The sequence below is a fragment of the Podarcis tiliguerta genome (genome assembly GCF_965153285.1).
Source record: "Podarcis tiliguerta genome assembly, chromosome: Z".
Taxonomy (NCBI): Eukaryota; Metazoa; Chordata; class Lepidosauria; order Squamata; family Lacertidae; genus Podarcis; species Podarcis tiliguerta.
In genome coordinates this window covers 20,240,902-20,259,479 of record NC_139553.1, presented here as the reverse complement: position 1 = coordinate 20,259,479, position 18,578 = coordinate 20,240,902, and the positions used below count along the sequence as shown (strand labels likewise).

General features: G+C 44.3%; 1 protein-coding gene and 1 long non-coding RNA gene across 5 annotated transcripts in view; one reads left to right on the top strand and one right to left on the bottom strand.

Moving 5' to 3' along the window:
- The window catches only part of LOC310669768, a 571,559-nt gene that overhangs the window by 165,003 nt on the left and 387,978 nt on the right, over window positions 1-18,578 (bottom strand). The gene's annotated exons all lie outside the window — the stretch shown is intronic.
- LOC310669612 (uncharacterized protein) lies at window positions 5,434-9,116 on the top strand. 4 transcript variants are annotated; one of them, XR_014507243.1, is made up of 3 exons: window positions 5,434-5,692; window positions 6,175-6,344; window positions 6,562-9,116. XR_014507243.1 is itself a non-coding variant. In XM_083424003.1 (3 exons), the coding sequence occupies exons 1-3, from the start codon at window positions 5,648-5,650 to the stop codon at window positions 6,750-6,752; spliced, it is 396 nt and encodes a 131-aa protein (XP_083280129.1). In that variant the 5' UTR covers window positions 5,434-5,647; the 3' UTR covers window positions 6,753-9,116. The 4 variants fall into 4 exon arrangements, 2 of the variants coding, with proteins under 2 accessions (XP_083280129.1, XP_083280128.1); XR_014507244.1 differs by having other exon boundaries at window positions 5,434-5,936; window positions 6,185-6,344; XM_083424003.1 differs by having other exon boundaries at window positions 6,185-6,344.

Sequence of the window (18,578 nt, the reverse complement as noted above, 5' to 3'; positions counted from 1 at the left end):
CCGCCTCCTAAATCCGGCCCACATACAGTCCAGGAATCAGTGTGTTTTTACATGAGTAGAATGTTTCCTTTTATTTAAAATGCATCTCTGGGTTATTTGTGGGGCATAGGAATTAGTTCATTCCCCCCACCTCCAAAATATAGTCCTGCCCACCACAAGGTCTGAGGGACAGTGGACCGGCCCCCTGCTGAAAAAGTTTGCTGACCCCATACAAATGCAACAAGTAAATAAATAACAAGGATCCTCTCCTTACTTGAGCTGAAGGCATTTCCCTGGTCACACTGGTTTCACTTTATAAAAATATATGCAGCAGCTGCTTTATTTTAAAAGGCAAGATGCAGCTTTTTGTTTTCTTTTTCTAAGCATTTACATGCACAGAATGATTTGGGACTTTAAGGGAGTCCTTGATCTGACTCAAGACACATTGGAAGCAATGCAGTCAAACCTGGGCATGTGAAAACTGTCATCTGAATTGCCCCCGTTTGCGTCTTAATTCGGTTGGTGTACACCCTTAACAAATACTCTGATGATGCATGTAATCCCATTTCCAGTTGAGGAAGTTGTGGATGTTTAGCCTGGTTAAGAGGCAGCTGAGAGGACATATGATACCCACCATCAAATATCTAAAGGGCTGCCCCATGGAAAATGGAGCAAACTTGTTTTCTGCTGCTCCAGAATGCAGGACCTGAACCAATGGATTGAAATTGTAGGGAAGGATATTCTGACTAAACTTTGTGAAGAACTTTCTGGAAGGGCTTTTTGACCGTGAAGTTTACAGCATGTTATTCTTTGAAGAAGAATTATTTGAAAATGATTTACAGATGGTATTTAACTCCAAGTAGACTTGCTAAGATGTATAAGACTGAATCAGATAAGTGTTGGAGATGCAATGAAGTTTAGAGTATGTTCTTTCATATGTGGTGGACCTGTAAAAGGGTGAAAGAATAATACTTTGGAAGTCGAATGGAATCCATTCTGGAAGTCTGTTCAACTTCCAAAACGTTCGGAAACCAAAGTTTCTGCAGCCAATTGGAAACTGTGGAATGTTTGAGTTTCAAAAGAAAGTTCGCAAACTGGAACAATCACTTCTGGGTTTGTGGCGTTCAGGAGCCAAAATGTCTGGGTACCAAGGTGTTCTGGATCCAAGGTGCAACTGTATTGGGAAATTGTTTATAATGAATTGAAAAATATGTTAGAAGTACTTTTCCAAACAGAGTCCTTTTTGTTGGGGATAATTCAGATGGAAATTCCTAGGTGTCAAAAAAGGCTATTTATGTATGCCACTAGTGCGGCCCGTGTTTTGTTAGCCCCAAAATGGAAAACAAGCGAGGCCCCAACTAAAGAAGAATGGCAGCTTAAACTAATGGAATATCCGCAGCTTGCAGACCTAACATATAGAATAAGAGAACAAGAACAACATACATTTAAAGAAGATTGGAAAATGTTTATTGAATATATGAGGGGAAACTGTGTACACTTGAAAACGCTGGCAGCATTAAGAAAAATTCAGCAATGTAAACAAGTTATTATAGATGTATTAATGGAATACTGAATGGTTTACTTTATTTAAAATATGCAGGGATTTATGATATGCAAATTGAACCATGGAAAAAGAAGAAGGGAAGTCATTGACATTTTAAGGTTGTTTAATGAATATTTTAAATTGTAAAATGAAAAACTTAATAAAAATTATACACACATACACAAAAGACAGTGAAATGGACTCCCTTGGGAGGTGGTGGACTCTCCCTCCTTGGAGGTTTCTAAGCAGAGACTGGATGAACATCTGTCAGGGATACTTAGCTGCGATCAGATGAGCCAACTCCTTGAGGCTGAGGTCCCTTTGGCCCCCCAATAAAATATTTGAGGGGCCTGGACCCTCCCCCCAAGTTGATGAGCATTGCCATTCAGTTAGTGTGTATGTGCCATGTCATGTGATCCATTATGTGGGGCAGGGTTTACTTGGGCCCCATAATATTTTATTCAGGTTGGCACCCCTGGCTGCAATTCCTCCATTGCAGGGGGTTGGATTAGATAATCCTTGGGGATCCCATCCAACTCTACAATTCTAAGATTCTACGAAATATCCATAAGCATTTTAGTATGCATTTCTCCTAAGGTGCACATTTTCTACACACAATTTCCCTTGATAAAACACATTTACTGTTGCTCTCGCTCTCACATAGGGAGCTTTAATTTGGGGGGGATTTTCCGTTTTACAGACTATAATAACAACAACAAAGAAAAAAAAATGCAAACATCATATCCCCTTTGACTTCCCTTCCCTCCCTTTTGTGGATCCTTATATTTTAATTTTCATTCTGCATCTCATCACTAACTCCAATTAGTATAAATCCTTAATCAATCCATAGTTAAAATTTTTACTACAAGTTTTCTGTCAAACCTACCAACAATTACAATAGTTTTTTGAATACACTGTATACTTCTCTCATTCCTTATTAAAGTTTGAATCTTCCTGGTTCCTAATTTCTTCCTGCAAAATTTGCCAATTCAGCATAGTTCATTAGTTTTATCTGCTACTCTTCCTTGGTCAGAACTGTTATTTTCTTTGCATCTTTGGGCCAACAATATTTGGGCAGCTCGTAGATGAGAGCTTTATGTGTTCTGTCCCTGAATATAGGCATCTTTGTATGCTGGTTTCAGTCTGATACCCACTTTGCAAAAGGCAGAGAAGAGTGATGGCTGAAGGACATCTGTGTTTTAGACAGCACACATTAGGAAGGTTCGCTTTATAAAGGCATTTCCCCATCTCCATCTCACTCACCCCTGCAGAGGAAGGTTAGGCCCAGACTGCCTGTCGCCAGAGAGTTTTCTGCCTGCTCTTTGGCCGACCTGCTGAAGATTTACAGCAGTGGCTAAAGCCAACAGTTCCATCCTCCAAGCCCGAGGCCTGCAATCTGTGTAAAGAGAGCCATCTGCCTTGGCCTTCCTCTCCAGAAGGAGAAACCGCCCTATCTCTGTTCATCCCGACAGCCAGAGTATCTGCCTATGAGAGGCAAACCACTTTGCAAATGTGGATGACAAAGTGGCTTTGATCTGCCTCTCCCCAGCTGACTGTATCATGAGCAAATGGGGCTGGGTTTTTTATTTCTTTTTAAGGACTCTGAAGTGTCCAAGAGGCCTTGAGTGCAGCTCATTATGTGCTATGTTAGAAGTTAGCATGGGATCCTGCAGCGTGTTTACAAATGAGTTGGTTCTCTCCACCCTACTTAAGCAGCCTGACAAAAAACAAGTCTTAGCTCAGGCTGAGCATAAGCAGTCTCTCCAAATCCTGCACCTTATATGCGAGGAGGGGAAAGGGGGCCTTTTGCTGAATTGCCTACAGTGGGAAAGGGTTCAATTCTCCACAATTTGGGATGGGGGGGGAAAAATCCCTCATAATTTATTTGACTCAGACAATGCAAAATGAATCTCTAGTGTTGATTCATTGCTTCTCTTCATCCACCAGCTTGAACCAAGAGAGGATGGCTGGAGGATCAAGCCCGTTGCTTCCTTCAGTGGTATTACACTAATATTCTAGTAGTGCAATGATGCCTCGGAATACCAGTTGCTGGAAGCCACAGGAGTGCAGAGGGCTCTTGTGCTTGGATCCTACTTGTGGGCTTCCCTTTGGGGCATCTGACTGACCACTGTGAGAACACAATGCTGGACTAGATGGGCCAATGACCTGATCCAATTGCAAACTCGACTTACGTTCTTATTTCCTCCTATAGTCTGAAGTTATATATCTTCTGCTGTTTAGTACTCAAGCTGATGCAATCCTACATTGACATTGGCTTCCTGAGTTTCATTTAGGGCAGAAGAAATTATGGAGTTTTTTGTTTTTGAGATTGGGGAAGTTTCTTGTACAAAGAAAAGCAAGCAATAAAAAAGAGAGGCAAAGTTGTCTGAGATAATTTAGCTTAAATTGTTGGGCTTTTTAAAAGAGTGCTTGATCATCATGGGAAAAACATTTTTATGCACAGAAAACTTTAGGGAGGGCATCGTTGTAAATAGCAATTAATGCTAATAGATTCTGCTGGGCTGCTCTTGAGCATTAAAGGCAGGAAGAGAAACTTACGAGCTTATTTTTAATTCATTTGCAGCTGGCAATGTTGCAAGTTGTGGTAGGGAGATGATGCCATTTTTAAAACAGTTGGTGAGTGAAAAATTGGGACATTGGTTCTACTTCAAAAGAGATACTTAGCAGAATTTGGGGAAGGGAGAATACACTAGTGAGAGCTGCTTACACTTAACCATCAGTTATCGGCAGAGAAGAATTATGGAAAATATCACACAATATGACTAAGAATGACTTATAGATAGCACAGTTTAATGCATATTATTATGTTTAACTAGTGTTCATAATTAACTTACTCAGTTTATACCCCTCAACTGCCCCAATTTAAGCGGGACATCCTGAAATTACTGAAGCCATCCCAACTACTGACTGGATCCTGCAATGTCCTGGTCTTTGGTCTGGTGCTCTGGCATGTGTCAGCTGTCTCATGCCAAAACACTAGACCAAAATACTCTCCTTTTTTGTCTCATGCTCTTATGTGAATCAGCTGGCTTAGGCCAGAGTGCCAAATCGGGTCCTCCCTTAAAGAGGACACGTATTGCGGTGAGACCTGGACAACTGGCACCCTGTGTTTTGGGTGGGTACTTTTGGACAGCCACAACACCCGAATGGTAGGTCCCTCAAAGCTGTGTGCAACCTGGCCAATGGGACGCAGTCGGTTCGATGGACCTATTTATGCCCATGCACATGACCCAGAGCTCCCTCTTTCAGCGCTTGAATTCGGAACACCAACATTGTGTCCTCTGCAAACCGAGAGAGGGAGAGAGCGAGCGATTTACCTTTGATGGATCATCCTGGTGATATCTTTTCGTTATCCTTTCTTTTACCCTCTTTCCCCCCTCACTTTAATTTCAGGTTAATCCTCCCCATCCCTGCCCTTCCCTGACTAAGAGGGGGCTTTGCCCCCACGGGGCCTCGGCCCCCTAGTGCCCTTTCGGAGCTTTTCACTCTTTTAATTTTCCTGGATTTTTCCCTTTTGCGGGGCTTGCTGCGGATTCCGATTTTATATATGTGGCTTCGTGCAGCGTTTGCTGATCCCTCGTGAGCTGGCTGATCCGGGAGCTCCCGGAGTGCGGCTCACCTTCCTTCAGTGGCCTGAGAAAACCTCTGCTTAGCGGTTCGTCTTATTAATCTTGGAGGAGATTTCGCCCACGGGGCTTTGGCTGTTGGCACTTTTGCCTGTGGAGTTTCCTCCATTTCCCTGGGTTCTCCGAGCAGCAATTTCAAGCAGTTATAGCCGCGTCTTTCATTTAAAGAGCCTTGAACTGAGTTTAGTGGGGGTGAAAATATTTTGAGTTCTACTGCTTGTTTTGTTCGCTGTTCCGGCTTCTGAGAGTTCCCCCTCTGTAAGCCTGGTGAACTCTGCACCCCCCTCCCAATTTTAAGGTTGGTTGGGGAAACTGCTGGGGCCGGCGGCCATTTTCTCCAGCTTAATTTGGCGGGAGCGCCATTTGCACTGGTGATAGTGCAATTTCTGGTGGGAGCACGATCTTGTTTTGGTGGGAGCTCCATCTTAATGGGTTAAGCCTTAATTATTTATTTTGTATTGTGGGAGAGCTTATCGAGATGCCTGTTAAAAGGAACCCTAGTCCTGCTCACCCTTCAAAAAGGGTAATTAGAGGCCCGCCTCAGTCGCAGTGTTCAGTGCAAGCCCCAGGAGTTCCTCAGCAAACACTGGATCGTCTGGGTTCTATTGTTGCCAATATTGGCTCAGACCCTGCGGCCTTGACAAGGTTGAATTCACAGCTTGAGTCATTGGCTCAGCAGTTTGGGAGGCAGCCTGATCCCCAGCCTCGCCCCTCCTCTTCTTCTACTGTTTATGAAGCCCATGGTTCCTCTGATGCAAGTGAAGGGAGTGAGGCTTTTGATTCTTCTGGGGCTTTGTTTTCCCAGCTGCAGTTTTCCAGGATTCCAGCCCCAACTAGTCCCAGGGGTCGACCCAGGAGTATGGCTGGCACGGTTCAGCAGGCCTTTCAGCCCAGACTGCCACGTTTGCAGTCGGCACCCCCGGGTTCTGGGAGTTCAGGGCTTCCAGCAGCGCAGCTTATGGGGAGAGGAACTTCTTCTCAGCCTAGCACCTCACATGTTTTTAGTTCTGTTCAGGTGCAGTCGGTCCATCCGAGGGAGACGTTCAGCATCCACTCTTCTGAGGAGGATCTTCCGGGGCCCAGGGTCCCTTCATCCGGTGGCAAGCGGCAGAAGAGTCATCGCTCCAAGCGCAGGGCCAAGAGGCGGAAGGATGGCGATACCTCCTCTTCTACAAGTATATCTTCTGAGACATCTGAGGATGAGTCAGATGTGACCCCGGGTCTTTATTGGGACTACAGCGAAGGGGCTTTGGGCCTTCCCAGGTGGGCTTGGCAGCGCAGAGGGAGGGCATTGTTGTAAATAACAATTAACGCTAATAGATTCTGCCAGGCTGCTCTTCAGCATTAAAGGCAGGAAGAGAAACTTACGAGCTTATTTCTATTCATTTGCAGTTGGCAATGTTACAAGTTGTGGTAGGGAGATGAAGCCAATGGTGTGGGCGAAGGTGTCTGTGGAAGGCACGCCTGTGGTGATGGTGGTGCAGCTGGGCGAGAACGATTTGCCGGAAGCTCCCAGCTTGAGCCTGCAGACCTGCATGCAGGAGGACTTGGAGGAGTTGAAGGCAGTTATTCCTGGACTCTAGATATTTTGGTCGCAGCTGTTGCAGCGACGTGAGTGGCGAGGAAGCCGATGCCCAGCTGCCACCAAGAGGGCCAGGAGGCGCGTGCAGAGCGCAGTGGCCAAGAAGGTTCTGGCCTTGGGCAGGATGGTGATCCATCACCCGGGCATTACCTTCCGTGTTGCGTCCCTTTACAGGCTTGATGGTCTTCATCTGTCTGTGATTGGGATTGATTTATGGCTGACCTCCGTGTCAGCGGGGTTAAGGGATTGGTTACAGGTCTGAGTGGCTGCCGGCAAGCGCAGGGCTTGTGTAGCAGATAGGCTCTGGTTCTGGTGATAGGAATGGGAGAACGCTCTTGCCATCCCTATGTGAAGGTTATTCCGTTAAAGGAATCCAGGGACTCAACTGGTTTGGTCAACCCCTGTGATGGGGTTGTGCCCGTGCCTGAGTCTAGGGGGACATTTGGGTGGCGTAGATAGCCCATGCCCAGCTTTCCGCTTATCCAGGTGTTCACCCTTGGGTCACCTATGCTGGTGCCCTGGGTCAGCGCTACCTGCATGGCAGGGAGCTAGTCAAACCAGAGCCTATGCAACCAGTCACATTCTGTAATCAATAAAGCTGTGGCCTAAATTCTGCCAAAAACCAAAACCAAAATTTGAGTCTCGTGTGAATTTATTTAGGGGGGAGGTTTCTGGTTCTGAACACGAAAAATCAAAAGACACTCAATTTTTGGTTTTGCACTCTGGTGCATGTCGAATGGCTCCTGCGAGAGCCCGGGACCAAAAAAGAGTGTCCCGATTTTGATCAGTTGGATGCTGATCAATTAATTAACACTTAATTATTTTTAAAAAATCAATGAACTAAACCTGAAAGGAGTTCCCATAATTGCCAGGTGAGATGAAGATGAGTTAAGATCACCGAAAGGTTCAGGACAAATAAAAAGAAAGTTTTTAATTCAGGGTATAGTTAAACTATGGAACTCGCTGCCACAGGAGGCAGTGATGGCCACCAACTCGGATAGATTTAAGAAAGGATTGGACAAATTCATGGAGGAGAATGTTATTGATGACTGCTAGCCATGCCTCTACTCTGCCTCTACAGTCAGTGCAGCCATGACTCTGAATATCAGTTGCGGAAAGTGCTACTCTAGTGCCCAAATCCTGCTTGAAGGTTTCCCACAGAGGCATCTGGTTGGTCACTGTGAGAAGAGGATGCTGCTCCACTGGCCTGATCCAAAAGGCTCTTCTCATGTTCTTATACAAGCTGCAGACTTCCTTCTCACCTGTCACAGAAACTGCTCTCTTTGCCCCACCACACACTAGAATTTTTTTGGAAGCAAACACTTTCTGCATGCTGCATGACAGTTTGTACAAATGAGGCAAATATATGGAGACTGACTTTGAGATCTTTGTGGTGAAACGGCAATTTGTTGTTCTCTAGTAAAGCAAATTGCAGCTCAGTGACTACCTCATCATGTCAGCTGTCTTCATGCAAATAAAGCACAGTGAAAAATGAGCAGTGTCCTGAAAGGCTGGGTTATAGCAGTGGCTGCAAGGAATTCTGTTAAATGGTTGTTGTTTTTCTTAGCGTTCAGCTGCACGGATGAGTTTGCTAAATGAGAGTTGTCTCCTGGCAAGTGTGTGAAATGGAGAAAGGAAACAGAGAAAAACAAAACAGTTTTGCTTTGAGAAAGATCACCCTAAACAAGCAGGAACTTTGAGAAACACCATGCTAAATATATGAAGCCTTGGTGTGTCCTTGTTTCCTATAATTACAACAAATGTTGTGTTGCTTTGCTGTCCAGCATCTGCCACATATGTCCTGTCTCCTTCTCCTTCTCCTTCTCCTTCTCCTTCTCCTTCTTGGGAGAATGTGCATTAATCCTAAACTTGATGAATGAGAGCCACTAGATTCCCTCCCAGTAAAGAAAGTGGAAAGTTGAGGGGGACAGCATCTTTCAGGATTTTGCACAAGGAATCAAAGTCTCAACACTTTTTCCAAGTAGATCCATTAAATCTTGCATTATGGAAGTTATTGGCATTGTACATTTGGAAATAAAAGAGAGAGAGAAGGGAGGAATATTTGGTTGTCTCATTGCTTTGGGCCAAGTAGGGACCCCAGAAGAGAAACACAGCAGATAAAGTTAGCTTCTTTCTTTTCATAAGAACATAAAATGAGGCTGTGGGATCAGGCCAATGGCCCATCGTGTTCCCTCAGTGGCCAACCAGATGCCTGTGAGAAAACCACAAGCAGAATCTGAACACAAGAGCCCTCTCCTCTCCAAGAGTTTCCAGCAACTGGTATTCAGAAGCATTCCTGCCTACAACAGTGAAGGCAGAGCACAGCCATCCTGGCTGTCAGCCATTAATATTCTTGTTCATTACCTTAATGGGGGATCATCAGGGGATGGAAAATAAGGATGACAGAAGGTAAATCATCCTTGCAAATTCTCCCCAGGGACGGGGGGAATGGGATTCACTCGCAGCTCGTCTTGGTACCTGGCTTTCACTCCGGCATGGAATATGGGAGGCAGGGAGGCGTTAAGTGCAAAAGCACTTCACCTGGTGAAAATCCTCCTACGCTGCCATTAAGAAGCAGAGGTTCTCCATTTAATTGGATCTTTAATTGGCTTTAAAGTACCGGCACGTGATGGAAACGGTTTGCAACAACATACAGTCACAGCTCAGAAGCTGAACAGAATCCATTCCAGAAGTCCATTGGACTTCCAAAAAGTTTGGAAACCAACGCGCAGCTTCTGATTGGCTTCAGGAAACTCCTGCAGCCAATCAGAAGCTGTGGAAGCCCTGTCGGATGTTCAGCTTCCAAAAATAGTTCCCAAACCGGAACAGTCACTTCTGGGTTTGCAGCGTTCAGAAGCCCAAACATTTAAGAACTAAGCTGTTTGAAAACCAAGGTACGAATGTACTGTCAAATATACCAGCTACAAGGATCAAAGGTTTGAATTGAGACAAGATTTTCTTCGGTGTGAGAGTCGATTAGGGAGAGGGAAGCCCATGGTTTATTCTTAGTTTCTGTTAAATAACTTTGCTTCAGGATGAGAACAGAAATCGTGCTGTGATGGCACGGCGGCAGCAGGAGGCCGCATTAGCTAAAGTGGTGCTTCAGATTAAGAACAGTTTCAGGTTAAGAACGGACCTCCGGAACGAATTAAGTACGTAACCTGAGGTACCACTGTAATTGGGCCATTAATCTCTTGCTGGAAGGAAAATAATTTGCGGGCTGTGATAAGAATGCTGCAGAGATTCCGGGAGCTGGAAAACAGTATTAAATCTTCAGCGCGAAAACTGCCCACCTTTTCCTAAGCTGAGAGAAAAATGGCAAAGATCTGTGACATGTTTTACTGGTGAGACAGAATGGTTTCTAGCAGACTGTTGCCTGTTCCAAGACGTCGAAACAAGGGACGGAGAGGTAAGACCTCTGAGAAACTTTGAGAGTCATTAAGAGCATTTGCAGATGATTTAGTTTTGACTTTACAGGAGCCAGAATCTAGTACTAAAAGAGTCTTAGAACTGATTGAAGAATTTGGTCAAGTGGCAGGATTTAAACTGAATAAGTTAAAAACAAAGGTTTTAGAAAAAAATTTAACAGGAACTGAGAGAGAGAGGTTTCAGAATGAGACAGGTTTAACAGTGGTTAAGAAAGTGAAATATTTGGGGATTAACATGACAGCCAAAAATGGGAACTTATTTAAAGACAACTATGAAAAATGTTGGATGGAGGTGAAAAAAGATTTGGAAATTTGGTCAAATTTGAAGCTTTCACTGCTAGGCCGTATTGCAGCGATAAAAATGAATGTATTGCCTAGAATGTTATATTTGTTTTAAACATTGCAAGTTATTGACAAAATGGATTGCTTCAAGAAGTGGCAGAAAGACATTTCTAGATTTGTCTGGCAGGGCAAGAAGCCAAGAATAAAATTTAAAATACTAACAGATGCAAAGGAAAGAGGTAGATTTGCCCTGTCAGACCTTAAACTTTACTATGAATCAGCAGCTTTCTGCTGGTTGAAAGAATGGCTGCTTCTTGAAAATACAGATATTTTGGATTTAGAAGGTTTCAATAACGCATTTGGATGGCATGCATATTTGTGGTATGAAAAGGTTAAAGTGCATAAAACATTTAAAAATCATATTGTCAGGAAAGCATTGTTTAATGTCTGGATAAGGTATAAAGACCTACTTGAAAATAAAACCCCAAGGTGGTTGTCACCGATGGAAGTGAAGGCTGTGAAAAAGCTCAATATGGAGGCCAAATGGCCGAAATATTGGGAAATCTTGGAAGAAGGAGATAAATTGAAATTGCAGAGTTTTGAAAAGTTAAAAAACAAAGTGTGAGACTGGCTTCATTATTATCAGATAATGGAGGCATATAAATTGGATAAGAAAATTGGCTTCCAGGTGGAAAAATCAAAATTGGAAACAGAATTGTTAGAACCCAAAACTAAGATCTTGTCAAAAATGTATAATTTGCTGCTGAAATGGAATACTCAGGATGAAACAGTAAAATCTGCTATGATTAAATGGGCACAAGATGTTGGACATAACATCATGATGGTTGTCTGGGAACAGTTATGGGCCACAGGTATGAAGTTTACGGCATGTAATGCCTTAAGAGAGAATATTATGAAAATGATATACAGGTGGTACATGACACCAGTCAAGCTTGCAAAAATCTATCATTTGCCCGATAATAAATGTTGGAAATGTAAAGAAACTGAAGGTACATTATTTTACCTTTGGTGGACATGCCCAAGGATTAAGGCTTTTTGGGAGATGATATATAATGAAATGAAAAAGGTATTTAAATATACCTTCCAGAAGAAACCAGAGGCCTTTCTCCTGGGCATGGTTGGCCAATTGGTGTTAAAGAAGGTCAGAACTTTCTTTATGTACGCTACAACAGCAGCAAGAATACTCATTGTGTATTGGAAGACACAAGAACTACCCACTCTGGAAGAATGGCAGATGAAGGTGATGGACTATATGGAATTGGCGGAAATGACTGGCAGAATCCGAGACCAGGGAGAAGAGCTGGTGGAAGAAGATTGGAAGAAATTTAAAGACTATCTACAGAAATATTGCAAAATGAATGAATGATAGAATGATGTTGGATTGAGGTTAAGGGTTTTTTAGCAATAATGTTATGAAAGAATATGCAAAAATGGAATGTTAACAGGTGGAAAGTTAAAGCTATAATATATTAAGATAAAGATTAAGATAAAGGTAAAGAGGGAAAGGATTTGCTGAATAAATAAATTGAATTGGAATACAAAGAGGGGAGGTGTGGGGAGGTCTGAGAAACAAGCAAATGCAAGATATGTTATGAAAGACTGAATTGTTTTTAATTGCTTTTTATTTTTGTATTTTTCTTTTTTCTTTTTGTGAAAACTTTAATAAAATATTATTATATAAAAAAAAGAGAAACTTTGAGAGTCAGTTCTCCCCAAGCCATGATGGGAGAAAACAACAGCTGGGAAGTGAAAGAGACAACACCATATATGGACAGAAGGAATCTCCATGGTTATAACAGTTTTCACACGTAGGGCAGAATAAAGATAATAGTTTGAGTTCCTCACTTGAAGCTTTATACATTTATATATTGTAGCATCACAAATGGAAATAACTAACTATGTAGCTGTTGACTGTTGTTGTTGTTTAGTCGTTTCCGACTCTTCATGACCCCATGGACCGGAGCACGCCAGGCACTCCTGTCTTCCACTGCCTCCCGCAGTTTGGTCAGACTCATGTTTGTAGCTTCAAGAACACTGTCCAACCATCTCGTCCTCTGTCGTCCCCTTCTCCTTGTGCCCTCCATCTTTCCCAACATCAGGGTCTTTTCCAGGGAGTCTTCTCTTCTCATGCGGTGGCCAAAGTACTGGAGCCTCTGTCCTTCCAGTGAGCACTCAGGGCTGATTTCCTTAAGAATGGATATGTTTGATCTTCTTGCAGTCCATGGGACTCTCAAGAGTCTCCTCCAGCTGTTGACTAAGGGATTATTATAACTGAGATATAACTGACATTAATTAAGATTATGGAACGCAGTGATATAAGATCAGAAATGCACCCAAACCATCATGCAGGGAACCATTTTAACTAAAATGTATTAATTGGAAGTTGATCAGCACTTTGATAATTGTATAATTTGGGAATTATTATTGTTGTAATTTGGCTATTATTGGGGGTATATTGGAAAACTAATTAAAAAATTATATAAAGATATCCTTGTTCATGAATTTGTCTAATCCTCTTTTAAAACCATTCAAGTTGGTGGCCATCACTGAGTGAGTTCCACAGTTTAACTATGAGCTGCATAAAGGACTTTCTTTTACTCACCCCAAGTCTTCCACCAGTCAGCTTCATTGGATGTCCATGAGTTCTAGTGTTACGAGAGAGAATAAACTTTTCTCTATCTACTTTCTTCATGCCATGCATCATTTTACAAACTCCCATCATGTTGCCTTTCACTTGTCTTTTCTCTAAACCCAAAAGTCCCAAATGCTGCAACCCGTTTTCACAGGGGAGACGGTCCTTCCCCTTCATTATTTTTGCTGCCCTTTTCCAGGTCTATAATATTCTTTTTAATGTGAGGTGCCCAGCTTTGCCATCTTTTCAACAGACTCTATTAACACTAATTTGATGTGTAGGCAAGAGCAAGTGATAATATCCATCTCTGCCTTGAAAAGCTTCAGCTGCCGATTTTGGCACAGCAGGCTGCCTTTAGGGGTCATGCTGTCAGAGCAGGTCAGGCTGCAGGTCTGGTTACCTGGCAATCCTACTGCCTGGATCTTCTCTTCTCTCTCTCTCTCTCTCTCTCTCTCTCTCTCTCTCTCTCTGTGTGTGTGTGTGTGGTGTGTTTGCACATGGCCCCAATGGCTGCAGGGTCCACATTTCGCCACCATGCAATGGTGGCACAGCATTTGACACCAACCACAGAAGGCCACTTGGCCCATCACCTCCTGGCAAATAGAAGGGGAATAAATGGAAGCAGTGAGAGATTTTACTTTCTTGGGCTCCATGATCACGGCAGATGGTGACAGCAGTCATGAAATTAAAAGACGCCTGCTTCTTGGGAGAAAAGCAATGACAAACCTAGACAGCATCTTAAAAAGCAGAGACATGACCTTGCCAAAAAAGGTCCGTATAGTTAAAGCCATGGTTTTCCCAGTAGTGATGTATGGAAGTGAGAGCTGGACCATAAAGAAGGCTGATCGCCGAAGAATTGATGCTTTTGAATTATGGTGCTGGAGGAGACTCTTGAGAGTCCCATGGACTGCAAGAAGATCAAACGTATCCATTCTTAAGGAAATCAACCCAGAGTGCTCACTGGAAGGACAGATTGTGAAGCTGAGACTCCAATACTTTGGCCACCTCTTGAGAAGAGAAGACTCCCTGGAAAAGACCCTGGTGTTGGGAAAGATGGAGGGCACAAGGAGAAGGGGACAACAGAGGACGAGATGGTTGGGCAGTGTTCTCGAAGCTATGAACATGAGTTTGACCAAGCTGCAGGAGGCAGTGGAAGACAGGAGTGCCTGGCATGCTCTGGTCCATGGGGTCATGAAGAGTCAGAAATAACTAAACAACACAACAGAAAACAATTACCTGCTAGTGCTGTAAAAATGAACGTTTCCCCTTTGCTAATGTGATGCCGTCTCCAGGTGGTATTCAACTGCAGCTTCCATCAGCCCAAGGAAGCTGTGCTGTTCTTCATCCAAGGCCCCAGTCCAGAAGTCCTTTTCACATGGATGCTCACCAGGTCAAGACACTCTGTTCATATAATGCCAATGCACTGACTGCCCAAGTTACCCACCCCCTCCTGGTGGGACGGTGCTCTGGCGCACTGACACTCATCCAGTTGGCTGCCCCTTCAATATTGGGGTGGGGGGGCTCTGCCCCCTGCCTCAAAATATTCAGGGGGCTGAAGCGCCTTGTGCCCCCTATACCCTGCGCCCCTGCTCATGGAAAAAGGTGCAAGAGAGACTTCTGATTCTGCTAGCCTTTTGCTATGGCAATTTATGGTGCTTTATTTTACTTATTAACTGTGGGCTTGGGAAAGAGCTTGCTAATGAAAGCCTAAGAATAATTGCAGCTCTGGGTGGAACATACACCGCAATTTCAGTTCCCAGAGCAGGGCACCATGTGCTATATTTGTAGATGGTTCAGATCTTTTCTTTTTTTTGAAAGCATATTTACTGTTACTCCTTGCTGTACTTTCTTCCCCCACCACCTCCCCTGCAGATGCATTTGAAAATTAAGGGATTTCCGCTTCACAGGAAATACAGACTCTATCCATTATACCTATCATTTTATTCTTATGGGCAGAGCTCCTGAAATAGCAACAGTCCATGAGGGGGGTGGGAAGCGATATGACCCTTGGCAACCCGCATACCAGTTGTGAATGGAGCAGAACATTGTGTGTTGGGCGATGAACTCAATGCTGAGAATTCCAAAGATCTGGGCCCACAATACCAAAGGCACAACTCCATATCCTCCAACTTTGATTCAGAGGAAAATAGGGACACTCCCCCTCACTTGTCAGTGTGTCCCCCCCCCTATAGTTCAGCCTGTGATTTGGGGGTGACATTGCCGCTTTCTCTCTTTTAAAAATTATATTAAATTTTCAAACGTTTAACATACACACTCTAAGACAGCTAAAAAAGCCAATGCAATTCTGGGCTGCATCAATAGGAGTATAGCATCTAGATCAAGGGAAGTAATAGTGCCACTGTATTCTGCTCTGGTCAGACCTCACCTGGAGTACTGTGTCCAGTTCTGGGCACCACAGTTCAAGAAGGACACTGACAAACTGGAACGTGTCCAGAGGGGGGCAACCAAAATGGTCAAAGGCCTGGAAACGATGCCTTATGAGGAACGGCTAAGGGAGCTGGGCATGTTTAGCCTGGAGAAGAGGAGGTTAAGGGGTGATATGATAGCCATGTTCAAATATATAAAAGGATGTCACATAGAGGAGGGAGAAAGGTTGTTTTCTGCTGCTCCAGAGAAGCGGACACGGAGCAATGGATCCAAACTACAAGAAAGAAGATTCCACCTAAACATTAGGAAGAACTTCCTGACAGTAAGAGCTGTTTGACAGTGGAATTTGCTGCCAAGGAGTGTGGTGGAGTCTCCTTCTTTGGAGGTCTTTAAGCAGAGGCTTGACATCCATATGCCAGGAGTGCTCTGATGGTGTTTCCTGCTTGGCAGGGGGTTGGACTCGATGGCCCTTGTGGTCTCTTCCAACTCTATGATTCTATAATAAATTTGTATTTTGTTTAGTTGACTTCCCACCCCGTTTTTCATGGTGTTTTTATTTCTTCCTCTCTGCAGCAATAATTTCTAATTACTTCTGTTGCTCATAGTTCAAATCTTGCTTGTTGAGTTCATCACTATAGTATTTCTTTAAGTAATTTGCAAAAGGCTTCCATTCTTCCACAAAACCATCGTCATTAGGTTCTCTTATTTTGACTGTTAACTTTCCCAATTCCTCATAGTCCATCATCTTTTTTATTATTTGGTGGGAACTTCTTCCAACATTGCCTCTGCTTTCTCATCTGGTGCAGGGCTTAGGTGGCAGTTCTCTAAGTGGACACTCTCTGCCTTCTGATTTTGCCAAGCGGACTCCCTCCCCTTCCAGGACATCTGTCCCATCCCCCTTTCCCACCCAAGGCCAGGTTCACTTGTGCGGCTTGTGATTGGACAAGGATTTTGCCTTTGCTAGTGCCCCTTCCCCTACAGTCCCACTACACATGCCCTAGTCTTACTTTCTCCCAGATCTTTGCTGCTGTGTACTCCTCTCAGCTCGCTGCCTAGCCCTTGGTGTGTCCCCATAACCATGTGGAGGCAGCTGGTGCATTGCACTCTCAGGAGTGCAAGGGGATGGAGGCACCCGGTGGCACCCTAAAGAGTTTGATGGTTACTTCTCCATCCTTCCCTTCCTTGTTCAGCACATCTCCTGCACCATGTGTGCCTTGAGGAGGCACCCTGCTGGAGTGCACCACCACTGCCACAGCCAAAGGTTGCAGGGCCCAAATCCAGGGTGTCCCAATTAAATCGGGACAGCTGTTGGGTATGCAACTGTGTACTTCCAAAACATGGGCAATTTGGACTGTGGTTTGTGTATGACTGTGGGGTGTGTGTGTTGGGGTTGGGAAAAAGATTCAACTGCTCAAAGCTGTGCTTGATGAATTTGGCATCCTGTTGGGAGTGGGGAATGAGTGGTGCTACCACCTTAAGAATATCAAAACAGCCTGATGGATCAGGCCCATAGCACATTCAGTTCTCACAGGGGTCAACCCCAAAGCAGGACCTGAGCACAAGAGCCCTCTCACCTCTTGTGGTTTCCAGCAACTGGGATTCAGAAGCATTGCTGTCTCCAACTGTGAAGGCAAAATCATAGCCATCATGGCTAATAGCCCTCAATACTTATTCTGTATGAATCTAATTTTCTTTTAAAGCCATCCAAGTTGGGGGCCAGGACTGCCTCCTGTGGGAGCAAGTTCCATAGTTTTATTAGGTGTCATATAAATAAGTCCTTTAAAAAAAATCTGTTTTGAGTTTTAGGACCGTCTCTCTGGGGTGGGCCAACTCAGGTTTTATTGATCTAGGAAAGCCTGGCGACTTTCCAAACACAGAGAGGCGGTGACCAAACAGACCTTTTAAAGAGCTGGGAGTATCCCTGGGCTCAAAGGTCCACTGCAGGAGACTCCACAAAACCCTTGTGTTTAATAATAATAATAATAATAATAATAATAATAATAATAATAATTTATTTACACCCCGCCCATCTGGCTGGGTTTCCCCAGCCACTGTGGGTGGCTTCCAACAGAATATTTAAATACAACAGACTATTAAACATTAAAAACTTCCCTAAGCAGGCTGCCTTCAGATGTCTTCTAAAAGTCTGGTAGTTTTTCTCTTTGACTTCTGTTGGGAGGGCTTTCCACAGGGCGGGTGCCACTACTAAGAAGGCCCTCTGCCTGGTTCCCTGTAACCTCACTTCTCGCAGTGAGGGAACTGCCAGAAGGCTCTAGGCATGGACCACAGTGTCCTGGCAGAACAATGGGGGTGGAGACACTCCTTCAGGTATATATACAGGACCAAGGCCGTTTAGGGCTTTAAAGGTCAACACCAACACTTTGAATTGTGCTCAGAAACGTACTGGGGGCCAATGTAGGTTTTTCAAGACCGGTGTTATGTAGTCTCGGCGGCTGGTCCCAGTCACCAGTCTAGCTGCCGCAGTCTGGATTAGTTTTAGTTTCTGGGTCACCTTCAAAGGTAGCCACACATAGAGTGCAGAAGTCCAAGTGAGAGGTAACTAGAGCATGCACCACTCTGGTGAGACAGTCTGCGGGCAGGTAGGGTCTCAGCCTGCATACCAGATGGAGCTGGTAAACAGCTGCCCTGGACACAGAATTGACCTGTGTCTCTGTGGACAGCTGTGAGTCCAGAATGACTCCCAGGCTGCACACCTGGTCCTTCAGGGGCACAGTTACCCCACTGAGGACCAGGGAGTCCTCCACACCTGCCCGCCCCTGTCCCCGAAGAGCGGTACTCTGTCTTGTCAGGATTCAACCTCAATCTGTTAGCTGCCATCCATCCTCCAACCGCATACCTACTCCCCCCCCCTTTACTTTCCCTTCTTGGAAGTCCTTTTTTGATAAGCTAAGGAGGCTATATGCTGTAGCCTCCACAGAAGCTGCTGCTTTGTGGACACAAGGCTGCAATGAGGCTGTTAAACTGGAGTCTGTCACTCAGAAATCTCCATGGAAAGGTTACTCTGTACCTGAAAATGTGCACCTTTGATTAACTTGGCTGCTTTGCAAGTACATTC